Genomic DNA, 24,091 nt, shown 5'->3' on the forward strand with positions numbered 1-24,091 from the left:
CTGGAATGTTCCAGATAGATGCCTAATTTTTGTGAAAGTGCCAGAATTCTTTACACTTGGTGATTCACTGATGCAAAGAGTTAATGATTGATCCCATGAGAGAAGAAATTCAAACTGGCTTCCATCCCTTAATACCACACATCTGGGAGAGTATGAGGAGGCTTTGAGGTCAGGCCACATGCCAGCCTGGTCACACAAGAACACTCAAAGAAGATGAGCTTTGGAAACTCTTTGAATCTTTTCTGTCTGTATTTCCATCCTTTAAAGGTCCCATCATTCGCAGCTTAATTTTCCAAAAGGATGCCATGAAATCAATCCTTCATGTGCTAAATGCAATTATTTTTCTTGCAAATTATTGTCACAAACTGCAGATGTGATTCTGCTTATTAATAAACTAAAAATAAGTGGATTTGTGAAAGTTCAGAAGAGTAAATATATTCAAATCATCAAATCAAAGCATAGACTCTTTTGTCCTAGAGAAGCGAATTAGAATTCTGAATTCCCAACTCATGGAAGAGAAATTCTAGAAATTCTTTCTGCATTAAAGCCAAGAGCCTCTGCTGTCTTTGCATTAAGGCTGTTAACATGCAGCTCCTGAGAACGGCCTCACAGCCATTCCAGTGGTTCTTCCTGCCTCTAGATGGGTTAAGAACAGTGAGCAATTCTCTGCATTCCTTTTCCAATCTTGTTTTTCTCTTTCCATCTGTTCAGGGATATTTCTTCCCTCTCCTTTGCTCATCTTTATTTTTTGTTCTCTGGAAAGGGAATTCACAATGTTGCAGGATCTTCACATTGCTGAAGGTGACACTAGTAGACTCCATCTGACTGCAGAGGGATGCTGCTTCTTTTAAACTGGTGAAACAACCTTGTCAGCATCTTCACTTGACTCTCTCAGCTTTGCCAACTTGACTTTTAAAAATTCAGTTGATGTAATGCTGTAGTCTTCTTTGAGGCTTTCACTCTCCATTCTGGAGTTGAAATACTGATAATGTTGTTCACAGATTTCACAAAATGTTCTTTTCTGATTGAAAGGATGTTTTTAAGAATGAGAATTTATCTTTGAGTTTGAAGTAAACTAGTCAAACTAGTCTGTAGAAAGGTTCCATCATGGTATTTAAATTATGCTAATAGAATAATTACATAGATCAGTCTGTCTTGAGTTTGTTTTGAAAATAATGTATCTTGGGTTTTTTCTACCCCTTTTGTGACCACCCTGACCTAGTAGTGTTGTTTTTATTAACTTTGTGGGTTCAAAATGCTCTGTATATCTGGCACCTGATTTGAATCTTTTATTATTGTGTGCCATGCTGGTCACTGAATGAAACTTCACTGAAGCTGTTGGGCTTATTAATATTCATGCTTAATTCACAATAAATGCAATCCCCATGCCTTTCTATCAACTGACAGCTGAAACAGTATCAGCCACACCTACAGCACAGGACACATGGACAAGAGATTTAAGGAACCTGTTCAGGAGGTTCTGCTGTTGGTTCAGATAAAATGTTTCTGTGTGTGCTGAAACATTAACCAAAAAAAAAAAAACCCACTAGAAAAATAAGACCAGAGAAGCAATGTAAACATATTTTAAGCAAGAAAAGCGAAGAAGACTATTTTTGTGTACAGTTCCTGAAAGGAGACTTGGAACTACAAACAAAGAGACAGTTTATTTCTGGTCTGGATTTCCTTCTTTCTAGGGGAACAAAACCATAATGTGGACATAAAAGGCATTGCACCTGATTAATTCCTCAGTCCATCACTGATTTATCTCCCTAATGAAAATAACCTACAAGCCTCCTCTTGGCTCAGCCTAAGTTAAAAATTGTGACATTAATAGCAGAGTGAATCCAGTTTCTGAGGAGATAAGTTGAGAGTTTCTATTAACCTTGAACTTGCTTGGAACATGAAGAAAGAAAAAAAACCACTTTCACTTGAAATTATTTTCTATTTCTAATATCCTGGAGGAGAATACTTGTATTGTCTCACCTTAAATAATGTACACTGCTACTACGCAAACATTATATTCTTGGGAAGGAAACTGAGATTTATTCCTTACTTCAGGAGCACAGCTCATAGGCTGAGCAGATGAGTGTGACAGGGGTTTAAGCAGTCAGTTTGGCTTCTGATATGCTACTACACTTCTTGGAAAAAACTCAATTTTTTAGCACTGGGAGCTAAAGCCTGGCTCTGTTCTTTGGGATCTATCACCCCAAATTGTCCTGAACACAGCTGCAGGGTAGGAAGGTGAATAAAAATCTACCTGACCTGGCAGAATCCAGAGAAGATTTGGGTGGTTTCTGCCAGAAACTGAAGACTTCTAGGACAAACTGGAAATAAATTAATTAGATTAAATTCAGTAAAAGAAAGCCAAAAGAGTTCTTAGAGGATGTGGAATTCTCTGCAGAACCTGAGTCTTCCTGCATCAGTGCATCAGGAGAGGAAGCAGTTACCAGTGAAGAAAATGGAAATGGATTTTTACAAGCTCATAAAGGCATGGACTTTGGAGAAGAAGATTTTGATCTCTCCCCTAACTGATGGTTTTGTTGGTTCTTTTTAGAATATAAAGGGTTTCTAAAATAAGAGAATTAAAAAACCATGTAAAACAAGAAATTCCAATTAATTGCTGAGATTGCTAAAACCTTGGCCATAATTAACAACTAAATAAATAAATGTACTTGAAAGAAAGCACGATGCCTCAGTAGTTATGAGGACATATGAATTCATGATTATTTTGGATTTCTTTGTGATAAAATATGTATAATGAGTACCTCCAAAGTGGCCAATTTATGGGAATCCATTTTAAAGATAAAGCCCAGGTCAGAGAAGGAGAGAATCCATAAAGGCAACTGATCTGAATGGGTAGATTATCCTGTCTGTAAAAGCACATATTGTAGCTACCTGCTGTAGTAGTTTTCCAGAAAAAGAAGGAAAAGATAAAGTGAAACAATTTTCACAAAAGGATTCTAGCTGCTGAAATCTTTTTGGCTTTGGAAGACAGATGGATGCTTGTTTATTTGTTAATTCCTTAGATGAGCAAAAGCAGTAGGAAAAACATAGATGCAAAGCAGTAGGAAAAACATAGATGCAAAACAGGAAGAAATATATGTAGTAAACACAGGGATACAGAAAAACTGCAGGGAGAAAATAAGCTTATTTTGGTTCTGAATTTAACCCAAAGCATTGCTCTAGCATTAAATGTAAAACATGTGATGATCTAAGAAACTTTTATAATTGGAAAGCAATCGTCCTGATCAAATATAGACCCTTTACAGTAATGATGAAAGGGAAATACTTTATTAAACAGCTAACTCACCATTTACCTGCTGCAAAGATGGAGTAAGTCCTCTGAGCCATCAAGGAATTAATCACACCTTCCTCGGTTTGAAGCCTAACCTTTTCATCATTGTTCTGATGAAAAGATAAAAGCAGATCCTGTAGGCTACTGAAAGGATGTTTACAGGAGGATTCATGCTTGCTAAAGAATAGATGGAGCCAGGGACGTGGCACGAAGAGAAGACTGACCAAAGGGCAGTAGGATGGCTGCCCACACAGCAGACCAAGGCTTCTGCTGGAAAACACACACAGTGTCCCCACTGCATTTGAAAAAACACTGGGAATGATGTTCCATGACAAATAATGTTTGTTCCACCCAGGTATTACTTGCTGCATGCTGATCTCTGAATGGAAACCAGTACATTTGCCAGAGACCCCTGATAAGCTGGAGATTTCTTACTGGCTGCTGTGCTCAGTGAGATAGAGCCTGTTTAAAATAGAGGCCAGTGTGCACCTACCATCTTGTGGAAAAAAAAAGAAGGGGTAAGGCTCTCATCTGTGCAGCTCTACAGATAATCAGCCACACTTTGTACAACTCCTCTTACTACAGAGCAGTTACTTGGAAGTTGAACAGAATTGCAGAAGCAGTGGATAGATGAGCAAAGGGAGGCATTTTCAAAGCTGAGCTAAATGCTGGTATTGCATTTCTGCAGCTCATCAGGACTGTTGACAACCCTGATGCTCCTGTCCAAGCCTGCTTCAGGTTGCCTTTTGTGATTGGCAGGGATTCCAGTATTTACACCATGAGAGAAGTACAAAACAGGTAAATGAAGTGGGCAGTAGCTATTTGCAGGAAATGTAGGAGTAAGAAGCATTTCTTCAGGTTTTGTACTGGAGGACAGAAGTCTCATAGGTAGTGCACCCCCACCATGGTTCCTGATAGTCGTGAGTCATAAAGATGAACTGCAAGGTTTTAGCAATTACCTTTAGTAATGCTCATGTCTAATTGAGAAAGGTTTGATGGAGCAGATGCTGCCTGAAAAAGACAGAAAAGAACTGATTTATTAAGAATGGAAAATGTCTTCAGACAGAAATAGATGCTGCTTTGTTTAATGTGAGTGGGGGCATAGGTTCCTGCAGCATACTCTGAGTCCTCTTGAGGAGGGGAGGGGACCCAGATACCAGAGGAGAGTAATGAAATGGTAGATACATCCATGCTAGAATGCAGTACCATCGCTTCTTATATAATAAAAGCTTTTAATTTACAGCAGAAAGCTTGAAATATGAAAGATTAAGTGAAGATAGAAATTACTTCGCAACAGCAGATGATGATAGATACATGTTGCAAAACCTAAGCAAAATCGAAGATGTGAAAAAAAGAGCATCATTCTTGTGAGACATTTATTTCAGTGTATCTTTCTACTTGATATGGACTTGTAGTCAATTTTGTTGGGTTCCAGCGAAGAGTTATTGAAGGCCAGCAAAGAAACCTTGACGTCAGAACCCAAGATTTTAAAATCTTCTCTCTTAGTTGAAGGGGGAAAAATGTAAAAAACTCTGATTTTAGAGCTGATGGAGGTGAGAAGAGATGGAAGTGTTCTTTATGGCTATTTCCAAATCCTAAAATATCAAAACCCAGAACATTTGCTTCAGAAATTGTATTGGGCATGGCCTATCTCATTATATGTTAAAGAAATGGGAATCTAAGAAATAGTAGGAACTCATTTATTGACATTCTTTAAAGGGTTATGAAATAGTCATGGGAAGGATTACACTAAAGTCTTGGGCTGGTGATGAAAATTACTTGAAATAAATGTAGCATGCAAATACTACTATTTTTAAATAATTTATATTTTTAAATTACTTCTGTCTGCTGGCATGGACCTCGTTGCTATTCTAGATTCCACCACTGTGACTGACCAAAAGTGTTCCACAGTGGGTGAAATCTATTGTGTATCTGCTAATACTCTTCACTTAAACTAGTGAAAAACTGTGCTAAGTTTCTTATCCACTGAGCAGCTCTAGGGACTGCTAAAGCATAGAGAACATGCAGGGCTGACAATGAGTTTGTGCACAGGTGGGTGTGAATGAAAATCCAGTGATCTGGAAGGAGCTGTGTGTGCAGGAATGTAGGGCAGAGAGAGGGGGACACCACAGCAGCACACATGTAAAAAAATGCTGGAGAAGCACTAAAACCAGAACATTTGTGGGGGGGGGCGGAAAGTGGAAAGAGTGCTATGGGACAATTGCTGCACAGGAAATGCTGGGAAACATGAACTCCATGGGAAATTATTTCCTTCATTTGCTTCATAGTGAATTTAGGACAACAGAACTGTATGTATTTTATTACTAAATAAATATGATCATGCCAAAGGGGTAACTGACTTATAACTGTCTTTCCCATCTATGTGACCCTTTTTTTTAGCTTACTGGATGGGTCCAAAGGATATCCATAATTTGGATTGTTTGGGAAATCCAGTTGAACTGTGTGAAACCAGCAAATCCCCATAAGGGGGAGTTTCATGAATAGAGTTTTGCTTTTTTCCCCCCTCCCTTTTCCTCTCTCCACCTGATAGTAGAGTGACTTAATACCGAGTATCTGGGCTACCATTAAGGGACTTGGAGAAAACAGATTAACAGGTAAGAAATGAGCTATGTTAATGGAATGTGCATTATAAAAAGGCAAAGTGGTCCTTTTAGACGAAGTCTAAGAAAGGAGGTTTTACTGTTTTCATGTGTTATACCTACATATAATTTATATGAAAATGAAAATTTATTACTTGTTTTAACATCTTTTTTTTTACATTAATTACGGGCTTGCTGTGGTATGGAAGTGACCTAATAGTTACAATTGTGACCTCTAAGTTATTGTTAATTTTACTGTCAGTATGTGCTTCACATCTCCTACTTAATGGTATGCTAATTGTACAGCAGGATGTCACATTCTCCAACATACAGATTCCCTATTTCAATTACAGCTAAGTAAATCTCCATTACTAATGAGTAAGCATTTCTTTTCCATGTACATTTGCATTATAATGGACATTTTCTTTGTGCACTAAAATTATTCTTTCCTTGACAACAACTATGTATTTTATTTTACAGTAAAGGCTACGACATGATGATTCATTCCTTTCTGTTGGGTTTATCTGTATTTAAATTGTCAAATGCTCTGGATAGCCTGACATTTTCTATCCCATATTATTTTTCTGTACTTCCAGAATAGATGTATGTATTTGCTTTAAGACAACCTACTTAAGACAAATGACAAAGAAAAGTAAGCTTACATGCCGGTCATGAATTAAGATGTATTTTTGAAATTGTTGCAGTACTTCACTCATGTTGCCGAGTGAATCTCAGCTATTTGTGTCAGTGCAAAGTGACCTTTATGATATAATGTCTGACAGATTTGAATATAAAGAGCGAGTGACCACGTGTGAGCCATATGATTGCAAGACCCCGCTCTGCTTAACAGGGCGTAGCTCCTTGGCTGTCACACACAGTGCCCCAAACTCACCTGCTGGTGCATAGGTGCACAATGCAGCGGGCAGCTGGGCAGGACCAGGGGAAGGTCTCCCGTGGGATCTGAGTCCCGCAGCTTTGCTGCCAAATCCGCTCCCTCTCGGGGCCGGTCGCTGGTGCCGCTGAATTTGGGCAGAGGATTCCCGTGTCTGCGGCTCAGGGACCCGGGAGCCCTTCCCTGCCCTGCAACAGGAATCTCAGTCCCTGTGGCTGAGATCCCTCCTCAGCCTGGGAAAATGTATCACCTTTTATACACAAACAAGGACTGTGAGTTTTATTGATAAAGTGATAGCCTAACCTTTGAATGATATACAGCAAAAGTGTTGCTTTGCTTTTGGTGGGGCAGCTTCCTATGCGGTAAATTATGTTAGAAGGATCTTTTCTAGATGCCCACAGAAGCTTTATGTATCAAAGAGAGTGAATTAATTAACAATCATTAATATTCTTGATGATTTTTAAATTGGCCTGGTGGTGGGTGTGTATATGGATAAGAATGATGGGTATTGGGTTCTTTTAATCATATAAGTACGTGGGATATCTTAAAGAAATAAAATGTGGTGAAAGTGTCAGGTAGCATTCCAGGAATGCAGGAGGAAATGTATGCAACCAGAAGTTAGAACTAACAGATTGATTTCCTGGTCACTGTGCATGAATTCTTTCTAGCCTTGTGTATATCCTGATAATCAGATGGCTTACAGTATAGATACAAAGTTTGTTTTGTTTTTATTTTGAAAGGCCTACGGTATGCAGCCTTTTTCCCAGACAGCAGCAAAAAACAAGGTGAACAATTTTTGCACTATGTGGTTTTGCATTCTGTCATATTTCCTATTTCTGTCCCCCGTTAGCTATCGTAGCGCTCCCTCCGCCGCCACCGCCGCCCGCGCCACCCCGTCCCCAGCCCAGCGCCCCCCGCGCTTCCCGCAGCGCCCGGCGCCACCCGGCGGCGCCGGCGGGAACTGCAGCCCCGCGGCTGCCGGAGCGGCCCGGCCCGCCCGGCCCCGAGCGCCGGGCACGGCCACGCCAATCCCTTTTCCTGCATGAAAAAAAGGAGTAAATAAACAGATACACTGCTGGGAGCGCGTTCCCCTCCCATTCACACTTAGGTGAAACGAGAGGAGCAATAAGCAGCATTGCCGTTGGAGGAAAATTAATGCCTCTGACCTCGCTGTTGAAGTCAATAGGGCAGTTGTCCACACAAGGGTTATGTACCTTTTTAAATATTTTTTTTTTTACTAGCTTTTCAAATATATTACACAAATGACTGTTTTATGTATACTTATGCACTAAATATACTGCATTAAACTAAAACTTTTTTTATGTGAGAAACCTTGTATTTAGAAATAATGAGGTTTTCAAAACTTTACAGTGTGAATACTGAAGGCAGCCTTTTCTGCTGTTTTATTTAACGCCATGGTTTCTGGCTTCAGTGTATGGTTTTTCTTGCCAGCAAATATATTTCCGTATGTTTATGAAATTCCACATCTCTTTGCCAGCATATTTCTTAACAATGGAATATCTGGGAGATACAAGTACGTAACTAGTGCAAACAAAAATTAAGAATCCTGGAATCCTGATTCTGTGGTGAAATTGCAGGACCTCTTGGGGTCTTCTCAGTTTAATTTTTATCTAACTATATATTCAACCAAAACGGATTATTTTTCTTGCCTAATGGGCCCTTTACTGCCACCTGATTTCTTTTTTTTTTTTTCATTTCCTACATACAGTTAATATTAATGAAGTACACTACTTTATCCTGATTTCTCTCAGTCTACAGGCAAATCAAATACACTAACAATGCAGTATCTTTAGTTGTTTACTAAATATCCTAAAGAAAGGGCTCCCAAAGTACACAGCCACTGGACTTTGGAAGGGGAAAGATTTGGTGAAACAAGAATGTGTTCTTTTAGCTAAATTTGGTGGTGTTATGCCATTTTGAGGTATACAGAATTTGCCAGTAAAATGAAATGAGGAGAAATGACAAAAGGTCAAGTTACACTATTAATCTGCACAACAAAGGAGGGCAAAGTTCTGAGTTCAAAAATCACTGGTTAAGATTCCATAGGGTGGTTTTTTTCCCCTCCCTCTAAACTTGCTAGCCCTGCAATCCGACATTCGTGGTACATCAAGTTTAGTGCAGGCAGTCTGGGTTGGGGCTGTCCCAAAATCTCTTGTGTTGATGGGGGCTGTGCTCAGATGAGTTCTGTGCACAGCACGGCCGCTCTGCAGCACCAGGGACTGGCAGTGCCACTTGAGCTTCTCACGCTGCTCCGCTGAGGAGACCTCTCACACAAGGACTGCACTTCCCAGGCCCAGAGTAATGAAAGTCAGACAAATGCCACTTCTGGCAGTCGGTGGGAATTGCTAACTCCACCTTTACGACATGACATTAAAAATAGCTTGATCAGATTTTTATCAAGATAATGTATTGAAGAATAGGGATAGTTTTTTTCAGAGATCTGAACCCATTGAAAAGTGACATTTGACAAGAAAAGGCATTGGGAGTTTTAGCTGAGATATGACAGCTATTTTTTCTTCTAAGTGTAGAGAAAACTGTGGCATTTCAGATAACAAACATAAACATTTAACAGTGGCCACTGGCAATTCTACTTGGTTTTAGAACTATTGATTCCTAGAGCAAAATTCTGCCTCCAAATTATATGCATGCTGCTCTCATTTATTTCAGCAAAGCTTGTGCACATGTTTCAAAGGTCAGAATTTGGCCGTTGGGGGTGAATTTTCAAGGAAGAGTATATTAAAGACACCTGTGCATCAGCAGAACCATATCCTTTGTCTACTGCAGAACATTTCAGGAATGAGCCGGTGCTATTGAGCACGGCAAGTGAAACATTTTATATGTTTTGAATTGCATTGGGATTGCTTAGCAGAAACATCTCTTGAAGTAATTGGTTCATGATTTCATTTATTTCTTGTAACTCGACACTTTGATGCTGAAAAGTTGTCAGTTTTAAGAGAGTAAAGACTGGAAGGGACCACCCTTCAGAAAATTACAGTTAAAAATATAATGTAACAATCAAACTAAGTGAAATAGTCCAAGAAAATAGGTATGGTCTGTTGAGGTGCACAAACTTTCATTTGCAATCTAATACAGAGAGGTCAACAAATGTTTTACACAAAGGTAGAAAACAAACCCACTTTTCATTGTGGACAGAGCTCATGTTTGAAATTGTAACTAATCAGACAATTGAAAAAATTAAAACTTGGCATTCATAGTCTATTGGAGTTAGTGTGTATTCAATTGATGAAGATATTTAAGCACGTAGGTTTTCCCCTGTTTTTTAAACATTATACACTTCTTTAAAATGTTTATAATGTCTAATTGCTGGTGGATTTCAAGACATATCAATTTTGTTCTTAGTTCCTGCAGATTTTGACAGAATGTCATACCAAAATATTTTGTATTTTTTGTAGGACTGGGAAACAGAAAATCATGACTGGTATTGTTTTGAATGCCATTTGCCTGGAGAGGTGTTGATATGTGACCTGTGTTTTCGTGTGTATCATTCCAAGTGTTTGTCTGATGAGTTCAGGCTTAGAGACAGCAGTAGTCACTGGCAGTGCCCAGTTTGCAGGGTGAGTACCTATGAGATTTCATGTGCTGATTAGAGGATTGATATTCATTAATAGATTTATGAAGGTGTCCAGATGGTCTGGCCAGGTTATTGGGTAAAGAACTGAACATTGAAATGATGGTACATACCTAGAGCATCTGTACAGAGGTACCAAAATGTGGTGCATGTAGCAGATGGCTGTTTTTGAAGACTCCAGCAAGTTTTACTTGCACAGTACCCTGTGCCAGAGTGTGTGCACCTGAGTGCAGTAAAGTGTGGGAACCTTCAACAAGAGTAAACAAATTGCTGTATGAGATGCTACTGTTTTTACTTAATGTTGTTTTAATGAATCATTTTTGTATTTTGATGACTTGCATTCTTAATATTTTATTGGAATGGTATTTTATATTATAAAGCCACAATCATGTTACTGATGAGGCTAGTATCAAAAATACGGAGTTAAATCCTGCTTTTCATTTACTGATGTGGATTCTATTGATGCAAAAAGGGCAATCTGGATTTCATTCATGGCATCCATATCTATATTGCTTTTTCTTTAAAAATGCTATTCTTATGAGTATGGCAGGGAGACAGCAAGAAGCATTTCTTGTATACTTTCCAAGAATAGGCAGATATGTTGTCTACATGTCATTAGAAGATGAAACATTCTGGTCAGGATGGTGCTTACTGGTACCTAGCCTAGAATCAGCCAAATACCTGTTGCTGTTGTCATCTCTGTGTCACCTCCCCAGATGGAGCACTTCACTAGGCTTCCTACAGAGCTAGTCTCCCTTCCTGTGGAAGGAATCATGCATATGAATGTTTCAGATAAAATTGTTGCTGCAGAAAGGCATAAAACTGCCACTTCCCCTCTGCCTGGGATTGCTGGAGAGAGAGGCACTTCCTTTGCTAAAAGCTTGGATTAGCTGTAGAGCCCCAGACTGACCTCAGGATGATCTGTGCTGCAAGGAATGTAAGGTTTCAGGCACTTGGTGGGATGGGGAAGCAGTTGTTGAAAACATGTGGATTGTTTTGTTTCAAAACAGCACTTTTTGACTGCTGTTACCTTAGCACGAGTTCCGCAAAACCTGTTGCTGTTGCCTCAGATTGGGAGCTCTCAGGGTTTAGAGTAATAGTAAGAAACTCAGGCCTGCCTCAAGGAAGCTGAAAGTAATGAAAAAGAAGTAGTGGCAGGAAAAAAACTGTTAAGAATAAAGACATATATTGTATCTCTCCATATTGAATTTCTAGCCTTTAATTTAGCTACTCAATATTCCCTCTGTTAAAAACAAAAATTATGACCGTATATAGATGAATTACTTTCAGATTTTTAAATAAATCTCTTTAATAATTGTTGGGTCTTATTATAAGTATTGATTATTCCTATAAATAGTTAAAATTAGGTAAACTGCATCCAGTCTTCACTCCAGTTTGCCAGGAATTTTAGATGATGCCTGGTGAAGGCAGAGAATGTGGATGGTTTATGCCACCTTGTGTATGAGGTGGTTTCATAACATCTGCCTTGTACCATGGACGTCCTCAGAGTGGAAATGCTGAATCATTGCTTGAAATATACTCTGATACGTCAGCATTGAGAACAGTTTGACTTTCACCATGAAGCCTTGAAGTCCTTTATGGCAATGATATTAAACAAATGTTTACCTTTAAAAAAAAAAAAATCCTGTGAAACTTGAGCCATGTGCTCTCTGCCCATCTTTCTGCATATTGGTTCCTTTTTTGTTATACATATGTTAAGGAGAGGATTTGGGGATTCTTAAATACTTCCTGCCCCAGAGGCTTTTGGCTTGCTTAGTGCCTCAGGTGATGATCAACCTATTTTATGGATATTGTGAATGCCATGATATCCTTTCTCCCCTTGTGCCAACAGCTCCTATTTTTGTTTTCATTAATTCAAATCTCTTCAAGCCCTAATTCTGCAAACTTGGGCTAAGGAGGCTTGCACAGCCCCTGTAAGTGTGGGAGTCAGCATCCTTGTGTCAGTAGTCATCCTTCAGTATTCTGCTACTTTCTCCCCACCCTCCTAGGAAATGACTGCTCTAATTTCATTTTAAAAGCAAGAAAGTGGCCTATATTCAAAAAACGAATAATGTGGAGAGAGCCCTGGCTGATGTCCAGAGGGCATAGCAGAGCTTAACCATCTTGCATGAGGGTAATGGGGGATTCACACTGTATTATCAGCAGTAAATAAGTATCTTCAAGAAAAGTGATAGCTGGGACAAAGAGATACATATATTTTCATATTTAATTCCATAACTGGACATGGCACTTTTCACTTGGAGACTTCAAAGCTCTTTACAAAGGTGAAGTAAAAGTATGTTTAAAACATAATATATTGAGAGAAATAATCTAAGAACACTTCATTCTTGTGTAAAGATTGCTTCTGTAGTGCTGCCAAGGTCAGCAAGCCTTTGGATTTTTCATTTCACAATTGTTGGCTGTATTAGTTTGATCAATCAATAAAGTGCAACTTTATCTTGCACACTTGGCTACTCAGAAATATTTTATAAAGGCCATTGCTAAGGATTTGTTCATAACTTAAAAAAATATTTTCTTCCCATATAATTTATAACAATCCCTTTCAAACCTTGTTCTGAACTGTTTGCCTGCTCATGGTTTTTCTCCATTGCATCCATAAACAACAATGTCAGGTTCCTAATTTGTTTCTTTTTTAAATTGATGGGACCACTCTGAATATTTTTGTACCCTATATAACTCTCAGCAGGAGTCAAAAGTCAAACAAAGTTCAATTCAAACCACATTGCATTGATTGAAATTTTTCCCTGACTGTTGACTAATCATTGTCTTAAGTGAAATAAATTGGAGTTATCAGCAAAATTCCTGGTAGACAAGTCACAAGAGAAAAACTTAATATTGAATGAGTTTAGAGATTACATTTTTCACTACTGGAACAATCCATTCCAGACAGGGTTAGTCAACTCAGTCTCTGAAGGATGTAGGAAACTTTTACATTTATTGCTTCTCTTCAGTTATATAAAACAAGAGAATTAACTTTCTTCAGCTGTTAATTTAGCACCTAAAGACTACAAAAAGCACTGCCAAAATACTAATTATTTGGAGGGGGAATAGATGTATATGAAATTATGAGCAGGAGAATTTTGATAATGTTGGTGTAACTGGTAATTATTATTTCTTGTCTACAAATCCAAATTTAAACAAAAATTATAAGAAGGCAAAATTAAGCATTTTGATATATCATTTGTCACAGAGAATTAATTTTGATTCATGAAACAGAAGGGAAGAATTAGTCATGTGGTTTCACTTGACTACTAAATATTTTTACAGTCATCTCATCAGAGATTGGTCTTCCATGCATATTCTTTGCAAGGACTTATAGCCAATTTACCTATCCTAGTGGGTATTCCAATATTCCTGGGGTTTATACATAGGAGACCAAAGTAATCTATAGAGATTAAGATATTAAATACTGTGCTGGTATCTGTTCTATAGATAGGCTTTCTCTGAGTGCTGATACTGTACTGAGCATTTCCTAGAGTACATAAAAATAAACCATTATGCAGTTCACAATCAACTTCAGGCAAAATTTGACAAGTGAGAATGACAAGCAGTGGCAAGTTAGGAGCACAGGAAGATGGAGGTTACTTAAGTGAAGTTACTCAAGTGCTTGGATCAGGGGGGTTTAGGCACCAGCTGTCAGTCAAGGTGGTTAATGTCAAATACAAGGAGGGAGGAAAGAATCTGGCTTTATTGGGCTTATTTCATAGTGTTATGGTAGGAGTTTGAGACCTGGGTGGAGAAACATATCCCTGAAACAGTATTTGGTGTGATCACACAAATAATAGTCATGGGTTGGTGGCAAAAGGGCAGTCCTAGTGTAGGACCAGTTCCTGTGAGGTGTTTGTGCTCACCAGTCCCTCCCAGACACGCTGGAGTAAATCAGGGAGTTGACAGAGCTGGGCACTGCATAGGACATACTGAATAAAGTATAAAGGAATCTGTCCACAGCGGTGAGAAAACTGGGTAAGCTCCACTTAGAGCCTCCTGCCACCTTCTTTGTGCAGATAAAAGCATGTTTAATTCATATGAGCTTCATATTCAGAAAGTGCTTAATGCACCATACATGTAGAAATCAATCTGTGGATTCAGCTGTAACATTTCCAAAAGTACCTGATGCTTTAAAAAGTCTAATTTTACTGCATCTGATTGTGAAAGAGGCAAATCTTAGGGCATGTTTTGCTCCTGCAGAAGCTTTTCTGTGTGATGCTTAGGGCACACAGTGCATTGATTGCTCTGAGACCCATTCCATGTGCCTGCATACCTTTCTTAATGGTACAGGAAACCTGAGGACCTGAGGGTTGGAAGTTTGAGAGGGCAGCAGAGCAGTAAAGCTTTCCATATGTAGCACCAAATTCCTCTGGCAATTTAAGCCCTAAAAAAGTCCAAGGGCCAGTGTGTAAAGCAAGAAGTTTCTACAGAGCAGTGGTGAGTGTGTGTTAGACTCATACTCATAGCTCCCCTCTGCAAATAGACCCCTGGAAATCTGAATTGGTTCTGAAAATGCAACTGATGCCTTAGAAACACGTATCTGTCATTGAGCAGCCTTCACATAATCCATCACTGAACTGAAATGCAGCTCTTTGATGTGTGTTTACACAGGACAGGTGAGAGAGGAAGGGAAAAATATTCATTAATGGGAGATTATAGGGAAACAAAAACCTCTTTAAACGGTGCAAATATAATTTAAATGCCTATAGCTAGACAGAATGCTGGCACTGACACCTTGCATTTCTTAGAGTTTTCCTTTTTTTTTTCTCTTCAAATGAAAGAAAGCAACTGCAGCACAGTGGCCACTGCTACCCTGGGAGTTGAGAGCTAACTCAGAGTGCAGAGGTTTGTCACTTCCATCTTCCCTGGTGCTACTGTAGGATGGAGTGTTTCTGGGAAATGCCCCTGGCTTCTCTAGCCTCATGTGGTTTGTAAAGTCTTGCAGTGAAGTCCTGCACTATAAGCATGCCAGAATTGCTAAATAAGTCACACCTGCACAGTAGCAATATATAGCTACCCTCTTGAACAGCTAGGCAGTATAATTAATCTGGAATATTGAATATAAAGAGCAATGTAACCTTTAGGTACCAGCTTCTAAGAAACAGATGTGCTGCAGAGAATAAGGCTCATAGAAGCTATTTCCTGCACCCACAAGAGAAGTTAGGCTGCAGGCTTGGCCTTTCACCTGCCAAATCTCATTAATCTTCCACATGAGGATTGCTGTTGGGAATGTTATTACTTCACTCCTTCATCCCCTGTCTAAACACACAGGCCTGACCAAGTCCTTCAGTTTACCTCGACTCAAAGCAGGAGGTTTGCAGATTTCTCTGTAGCAGGGGTGTGACAGCAATTGTCCCTGTGCAGGTTAACCCCAGCAGGCAGCTAAGCACCACAGGGCTGCACTCCCACGTCTCCTCAGCTCCCAGCTGAGAAAGAAAACAAAACAAAGGTGGTGCAAGGGCAGTCACTCCCCACCCTCATGGACAGATCAGTGCCCAGACAGTTCCTGAGTTAAGGATGGCTAAATTCTCCTTAGGCCCTCTCCTCTTCCTTTCTATTGCTGACCATGAGGTTCTATGACATGGAATAACTCTTTGCTTAGTGCAGGTAATATGCTTTGTTGTGTCTTCTCCCAACCTCTCGGGTTCTCCCCAGTGTGTTCACATGGGGCACAGTGAGAATCTGCCAAGGCCTTTGCACTGTGCAAGCTCTGCTCAGCAGGAGCTGAAACATCCACGTGTTCCCAGCACTGTTTTGGTCACAAATCTAAGCCACAACACCGCACCTGCTGCTGTGAAGACAATTACTTTCATCCCAGCCAGACCTGGTACAACTGTACCTATATTAGGATAATTTATCCCACAAATAGGTATCTAAAAGTATAAGGATCCTGACATTTTGGGGGCTGGATTGAATCTCAGCAGTCTCCTTGAAACAAACTTGAACTTGAACAAGGTTTCCAGTGAGAGTATCTCTAATAGATCTGACAGGGAAAAGAAAGTGGATCTTGCCACTATCATTGTTTTTGTTTCTTGAAAGTAGGAAACTGGAAGACCTAATTTTCATTTATATTTGCTTCTATATCATTCTGCCTATAAAGGGGGATCTGAAAGTGGGTATATTATCTTGTGTCAGAGCAGTATAAATAGATTTTATGCAAATCATAGTCCCCATCTAGTATTATCTATTTTCTTGCTTTGAGTGGCTCTAGGTTGATGACTCTGAGAACACTACAAGTCTTCAAAATACAAAGGAGGGTTTTTTTATTAAAAACTTACACATTTTCCATTATACCTTCCAAAGAATATGTGAATGTTACCTCCTAAATGGCTAATTATTGTTGAAAAGTGAATGAAGTGCTTGAAATGTAACTGGCCTTCTACAAAGGGTGAGCAACCTTGCCATAAAAAGACATTTTGCTGGCTCATAGGCTCCAATACCCTAAATTTATTACCTTTCAAAATTTAGTAGAGGAACATGGAGATCAAGTTTTTCTTAAAATAAATCAGTGTAGGGAACTGAAGGAAAAGTGGAAAAATTAAAGTTTGCCAGAATTGGCAAGTTAATTATATCATTTTCATTGGTGCTTAAGATGATATTAATTGCTGACATCAATAACTATACAAAGCCAGCTATCTATCTTTTCTTATGATCTCAAGGATAAGACTGTAAACCATCTATCTCAAAAGTCTCTTTCAAACTGTCTTGCCCAGCAGGGCATGAAAAATGGTTCACATGAATTCAGAAATACTTTCAAAGGATGATAAATTCCAGAGCCATGTCAGAAAAAGAGGTGCAGGACTAGTCAGTGCATGTGAGTTTTATTGTGTCCTTATAAGTTTCAGTCTTTTAAAATGCTGTGTCATTAGCAAGCACACAGCACTCCAGTGCCTGAAATGACAAAATGACAGCAGTGTTTCATAATGCAGATAATTTAATGCACATTTGGGTTTTCATTTGCAGTGGCAATGTTGGTTTATGAGAAACTGAGTAGGTGATTTGAATTCCAGCAGAATGCATGTTTCTCCTGGTAGTCAGAGTGAAACATGAATTACAGAATGTGATTCAGATATATAGTGCAGGATAAATTCTCTGTCAGTCCAGAGTTTGGAAGGAAGGTCAGGCAACCATTAATATTATGAAAATAATGCTTAAAGGAACTGTAGGTTTAGAAATACCTGGATCTGGCCCTTTCCACAAGAGAGAGTTTTTCCCAGTCAGGAGGAAGCTTTAGTGTTGTTATGGACAATGCAGTGCTGAGTAAGTTGATGACTGAACTGGTATTTCAGCACAGTTTGTAATGATTCTAATTGCTGTTAAGCAATCAAATGAGCAGCTTTGCAGGTAGTGCTGTGTACAGTTTTGCTTCAAGAAAGGTAGTAAGTCCAATCCTCAGATGTATAGGTTGCAAGTTTGCTGTAGCACAGGGGAACAGCTTGTGGTTTTCAATGTCCTCAGTATCTTGCAGGAAGAATATGAACAGGGGAGACACAATCAAATCCTATCAGCTTTTTTTGTGCTAATGTGTAATTCTACTTTTGCCAAGTAAATTTGTAAAAGCAGGTGCTCTGTACTCAATGTTTGTGAGCCCTATGTCCAGAGTCAAATATAAGTAATTCAATGAAAAATAGCACACTTCTAGTAGCTGATAATTTTTAAGCCTCTTTTATTTACATATTAGAACATGGATTTTTTTTTTCTTGTGTTTGCTAAGCAACCATCTTCACAATTATATGGATCTTGCTAAAGGCCATCAGATTTTGAGGATGCAGGTGTAATTGAGCCAGTTTGGTCCACACAGTTTGCACACAAGTGGTGAAATGAGGCATGAGAAGGGGAGAAGTCAGCCTGGCAGTCCGTGCACAAGGAGGTGTGAGGAGGAGTGAATGCCTAGCAGGAGATGTGAGCAGTTAGAAACGCTTCAGGGTTACAGACCTGGAACCCATGCTGTTGTTTCACTGGGCTTTTGTTTTGGAGAGCTACTGTAGGTGAAAGCAGGGAACTTTGCAGGCAGCTGTTGTAGGGCTCTGCAGAGCTGTGCTCAGCTGCTGTGAGCTGGGATTGGGAAGGCTGCTTTGTAAGAGCACATTAGGCATTTGCAGAGAGACACCTTCTCTCCAGCAGCACATTTTTGGTATTCAGGGCTTCCCACTAGCCTGGTTATACTTTGAAGGGTGGGGTAAGTCTCTATAATAGTTTAAGATGAGAGGGAAAAACTCTGGATCCTGAACTGCTAAAAAGTAGTGATCTGTGTTCCAGAATCTGGATTAAATTTTGTTAAGGAAGAACCACAAAGCTCCCAGACTGCTGTGTTTCTTGAGCAGTAAAAAGGGCTCTGAGTTTCTACTGGCTAGAGCCAATTTATCTTCCTCCCAGATGGTGTCATTTTGCTTAGTAAGCACAAAATTTGTAGCTGGTACAGGATATTATTTTTAAAATTATTTCTTATTTTACTAAAATTATTAATGCCTTGCTAATAAAAATACCATTAAATAATTTTTCAGCTGCTCCCTAAAATGACTTTCTTCAGTGCTTTATTCTAATTAGACACTTTTTTATAAGAGGTTTTGACAAACTACTATGGATACAAGTGGAAATAAAACTTGCAATTTTTCTGTAGCTGAAGTTCTCAGCCCAGACATAATTCAAAGTAACAGATGTAGTCATAGTGGCATGTTAGTCTTACTAATTTCTCAGAAAACATTTTCCCTAAGAAATAGTGCTTTATGTGATTCAAAGTTACCTTTTCATATCAAGTGTTAATGCAGAGAAAATGTTTATTGTCTGGATTTTGAAGTCAAGTTTAAAATACTAATATGATCCTGTTTTTCTTTGGCAGAGTATCAAGAAGAAAAACACAAGTAAGCAAGAGATGAGCACATACCTGCGGTTCATCGTGTCCCGCATGAAGGAGCGGGTGAGTCCCAGAGGGAGCTTTGCCCAGGGCTGTGCTGCCCTGCAGAGCATCACTGGGGCTGCCCCCCGTGACTGTGCAGGAAGGAGGGCGACAGGAGGGTGGTTTTTATTATTTCTCCTGTCGTAAGCACTCTGTGTGTTTTCACATACACGTACCAGGCCCTGAGGTTTGGATCAGTGTCACCAGGTTATGCCATGGGCCTGTGGCTGCTCTGACACGGACACTTTTCAGGTCTGAGACACCTAATCTCATGGGTTGTGGATCCCCAGTTTGCCCTTGTGTAGTCCCCACCTGAAATATTCCAAACTATTGCATTTTCTAGTCCTCTTTAATGTGTTTGAAGCAGATTCTAAATGCAATAACAAACACTGTCTTGTGGTCCTTTCAGGCTATAGATCTAAACAAGAAAGGGAAGGACAACAAACACCCAATGTATCGAAGGCTGGTGCACTCAGCTGTTGATGTTCCTACTATACAGGAGGTAGAGTGACTTGCTTCCTAACTTCCACACTGGTTTTGGTGTCTTTTAATAGTGAAAGTCTAAAAATTCCTAATCCTGTTTAATTCTCTTTATGATCAGTATTTCAGTTTTGTATCCGGCATTAGATATGGAAGCTTAACATGTCAAACTTTTCCTCATAAATAGGTAATTTAGTGAAACCATTTTCAGTGGTGCTTGGTTTTCAGAGTATTTATACTAAGGTTACATTAGCATCTGCAGGTAGCTAAAGTCTTCAGAGAAATTACTGTTTAACTAAATCAGTGAATATACATTCAAGTGCCTATGTGTGATTCTATGGCCCAGTGTTTTTGACCATATTCTGATTTCAGTCATTATGCCCTTGTGTGGGTGGCAGCTTTATAAACATCTAAATGATTCATAAAGAACCAATCACTTTGTTGATCATGAAAAACCAGACTCACCCAAAACATCTGTTTTGCATTAATTGTTCCAAAAATAAAGTACTAATAAATATATTGTCCCTTTTTTCTGAGCCAAAAGTCTGATCATGACTCAGATAAATCAACTGCACATGACCATAATAAACAGCATATTCATCTTTACTCATTCTTGCAGCTGGATTGCTAGGCAGTGCTGTGGTATATCTTGCCCTTTACAAGCACAGATGTGAAGAGTCTTTGTTTTATTACTAAAATGCACAAATAAACAATAGCTTCACTGACAGTATTGGAGACCAGCACTGCTGCCTGTCTAGAAGAGCTGGCAACACTGGTTGGGCCTGAAAATAGGTCAGGCCTTTCTTTCACTCTGTCAACTTCTCCTGCTTCCATAGAAGGTCTTTTGGCTTTGATAGCATTGCTGATGTTGTTTTGTTTGATGATTGGAATTGTCATAGATGTTCTTGAGAGAGCACAGCTGAAAACGCTCCATTCCCCATTGGACAAAGCCATACTAAGAAAATGAATTGCATGGCTCCATGTAGGTATTTTTTATGAGGATGGAAGACTGGGACAATCAGCTTTCATCAGATAACACAGACTGTCAAGTGAAGATCCTGGAAGCTCAGTCCTGAAAGGCTGTCAGCATTGATTTGAAATTAGTTGATATTTTAAGGTCCAAAATGTTCACCTCAGGGACCATATTTCAGTTTGAACAAATGCTCTGGGCCACACCTTATGCTGCATCTACTGCAGCTTCATCTTGTTGCAGCCAGGAAAATCTTTCTTTTAAACTTGGTCAAGTATTAAAGGATCTATTTTACTTCTGGGCATTGTATAAAGGGCAGCCAATGCTCAGGTACTAACAAACCAAAGAGTTGTAAGTATTCCTTTTGTATGCAGGAAAAGCAATGTCTGATCTGTGTTGCATAATGCAGACTTCTGTGAAAGCTTCTCTGCATAAAGCAGGTAGAGCACTTTGAAGAGTTTTCTCACAGCCTTGTGTTTTCTTTTGTGTAGAAAGTAAATGAAGGAAAGTACAGGAGTTATGAGGAGTTCAAAGCAGATGCTCAACTGCTTCTACACAACACAGTGATTTTCTATGGAGGTAAATTACTACATTTACTGCTTGCCTTGTTTGATTTGTCTTTATTTGTAGGAAACTCACAAGTCCAGGATGAATTTGGTATTAATTAGTCTTAAGTGTGAATGAGATAATTAGAAAGCCCTTAAAAATCAAAGTACATAAGGACTTTTTAGGGTCTTTTCTGGCCCACCTACTACTGAACTATTTTCATCCTCCCTGACTAAACCTCTTAGTGAGAATTACACTTTTTCCATCCTACTTCTTCTTCAACAAAGTCCTAGGTCAGTCTATACTGCAGATTTTTGCCAATATACATATGTTATCCTAGGATAGGGTAGGGTTTTCTGTGCTGTGTCAGCAGGAACATGTACTGTAGACATATTTCTTTTACTTTTGGGCAATATCTGCCATATTGTGACAGCAAATGTAGCTACATCCACACCAGGAGTGTGCTGCTGGTGCAGTGGGGAGGTACAGCCATCAGAGAAGCTGCCAGTCACTGGGAAGGTAATGAGTGACTGACTGGAAGTCAGAAAACACCACCACCATGTCCAGAAGCTGTAGCCAGGTCCTGTTTTCCAGAGCCACCATCTCAGGAAGGATGTGGTTCTCCACTGCAGGCGTGGCCCCCATCATCAGGGGGACTGGGAGGAGAGTGGCACCAGTCTGTTTGCAGCCCCAGGAGATTCACACTGTGGCTGCTGGGGACAGATGTGGATATGCCAAGAGGAATACAGGGAGACTCAGTGATAAACAGTCTGTGAGGCAGCACTGAGAGCACAGAGCAGAGAGGTTTTAGGATAATTGCAGTGTGACATTAAGACACAAGCACAGAAAGGAACTGAACCCATACTAAGAGCAACTGTGTCTCCCTGTGCTGCTCCTCCTTGGATATATACTTGCATTGTTCAGTGTAAAAGCAGTATTGTGGCATATAAATATGACAATGAAAACAAATATTGAACTCATTGTTAGAACATTTTAAATGGAAGGGCTGTCCAAGTGATTCAGTTATGTTTTTTGTCCTTAAGCATGACAACTATAGCATGAAAGTCACAGCAATGAGAGCTGCAAATCTTTGTGAGCACTGTGATCATACTGTGATTGTTTATACCATCTATTTTTAATTTATAGCGGACAGTGAACAAGCTGATATAGCAAGGATGCTTTACAAAGACACCTGCCATGAAGTAAGTACTACCAAGTAGTAACCAAGATGCTTCATTTTCATTTCAAAACCTAAGAAATTATTCTTCATATTACAAAATAAAAAGTGTCTGAAATTGAATTATAAATATCCTCCAGACAGCAGGAAATTATACATTTCCTCTAGCAGCTGATTTAGAATTCCTTTTACTTTTTCTTTAGGTTTTTTTGTTGGTTAGTTGGGTTTTGTTGTTGGGGTTTTGTTGGTTTTTTGGGGTTTTTTTTGCAACTAGATGATAATTTTAAAAACACTGATATTCGAATTTTACTTTTAAAAATAATTGAGCAATACAGATCTGTACTAGAAATAATTACTTCAGTAAGTTATTATTATAACTTAATAATATAAATTGAATCTGAAGTGAGAGTCCTACTAAATTCTGTAATTGTCATAAAAACATTTCTCCATATTCAGGGGAGACCAAAAAATACAACTGAGGAGCTGGCACACTTTCTCCTTTTGTACAGCTGAATTACTTCTTTCACAATGTACTTTAAATATTTGATGAATTTTAAGAACTGTTCTTTGCATTTCATGTATAATAGATCATTAATATGTCAGTTAGTCTTCTCCCTCTGCCTGGGTTTTCTGAAACATGAATAATGTTTCTTCAGGTTGTCTTTCAGCCTCACACAGCCCACCTCAGTTTCACACCTTTAGTTTGCATGGGCAGAAGTAACTCCACCAAATTAGCAAGCAGGGCTAAAAAATTTTACTACTTAAGGGAGAGGGACGCTACTGAAATCACATAAATAGGATTTTTTTTGCTTATTTACCATTTTTTGTTTTTCAGCTGGACGAACTGCAGCTTTGCAAGAACTGTTTCTATTTGTCAAATGCGCGACCTGACAATTGGTTCTGCTATCCTTGTGTACGTTGCTGACACAGATTTTTATTTGTTTGCTTTTCTGTATGAAAGCCTGCAGTTTTGGTGTCATTAATGCACTGAATATTCCATTTCAGAGGGCTTGTTTCAAAAGCATGGTTAAGACTCTGTAAGCCTGGATATTTTACACAAGTGAAGTGTTGATTGAAGTTCAAAGCTGTAACAATATAGGTTATAAGACTTGGGTATCATCCAGTTACAACAGTTTCACAAGAAAATAAGGAGCTTACAGAACTAAAACTTTGCTCCTGAATGAAACTAGAAAGACAAGTTAATTTTTAGGCTGCTTAAGATCTCTGTTTTCAATAGACAGTTACACCCTTTTCAGACTTTGCGGTTTTGGGGTTTTTTTTTAAGTTGATCCAAGCAATCTATCTAACAAGGAAATGTATTGTAAGAAGATAAAAATGAAAATAGCACTAGACACAAGCAGTAACCATACTTTTAAGGTACTAGCATAGCATGACAGCAGAATATTTATGGGAGATAGCAATATAATATTTAATATCCACTAATAAATACAACTTCTTTTTCCAGATACCTAATCATGAGTTGGTTTGGGCCAAAATGAAAGGCTTTGGGTTTTGGCCAGCCAAAGTCATGCAGAAAGAGGACAATCAAGTTGATGTTCGCTTTTTTGGCCATCACCACCAAAGGTAATTTATTAACTCCATGTGCTGCTTTTTAC

General features: G+C 39.1%; 1 protein-coding gene across 5 annotated transcripts in view; it reads left to right on the forward strand.

Annotated features, from left to right (window-relative positions):
- The window catches only part of ZMYND11 (zinc finger MYND-type containing 11), a 104,266-nt gene that overhangs the window by 66,079 nt on the left and 14,096 nt on the right, over positions 1-24,091 (forward strand). For 2 of the 5 annotated variants that reach the window (XM_032746609.3, XM_072925326.1), the window contains exons 4-11: positions 7,528-7,572; positions 10,222-10,383; positions 19,246-19,323; positions 19,712-19,804; positions 21,244-21,331; positions 22,445-22,500; positions 23,311-23,388; positions 23,941-24,059. In XM_032746609.3, the coding sequence (XP_032602500.1) occupies positions 7,528-7,572; positions 10,222-10,383; positions 19,246-19,323; positions 19,712-19,804; positions 21,244-21,331; positions 22,445-22,500; positions 23,311-23,388; positions 23,941-24,059 (719 nt within the window). The remainder of the gene's footprint in view (positions 1-7,527; positions 7,573-10,221; positions 10,384-19,245; positions 19,324-19,711; positions 19,805-21,243; positions 21,332-22,444; positions 22,501-23,310; positions 23,389-23,940; positions 24,060-24,091) is intronic. The other 3 variants (XM_032746610.3, XM_072925327.1, XM_032746612.3) reach the window with 3 other exon arrangements.

This window comes from Taeniopygia guttata, chromosome 2 (genome assembly GCF_048771995.1).
Source record: "Taeniopygia guttata chromosome 2, bTaeGut7.mat, whole genome shotgun sequence".
In the NCBI taxonomy this organism is placed as follows: Eukaryota; Metazoa; Chordata; class Aves; order Passeriformes; family Estrildidae; genus Taeniopygia; species Taeniopygia guttata.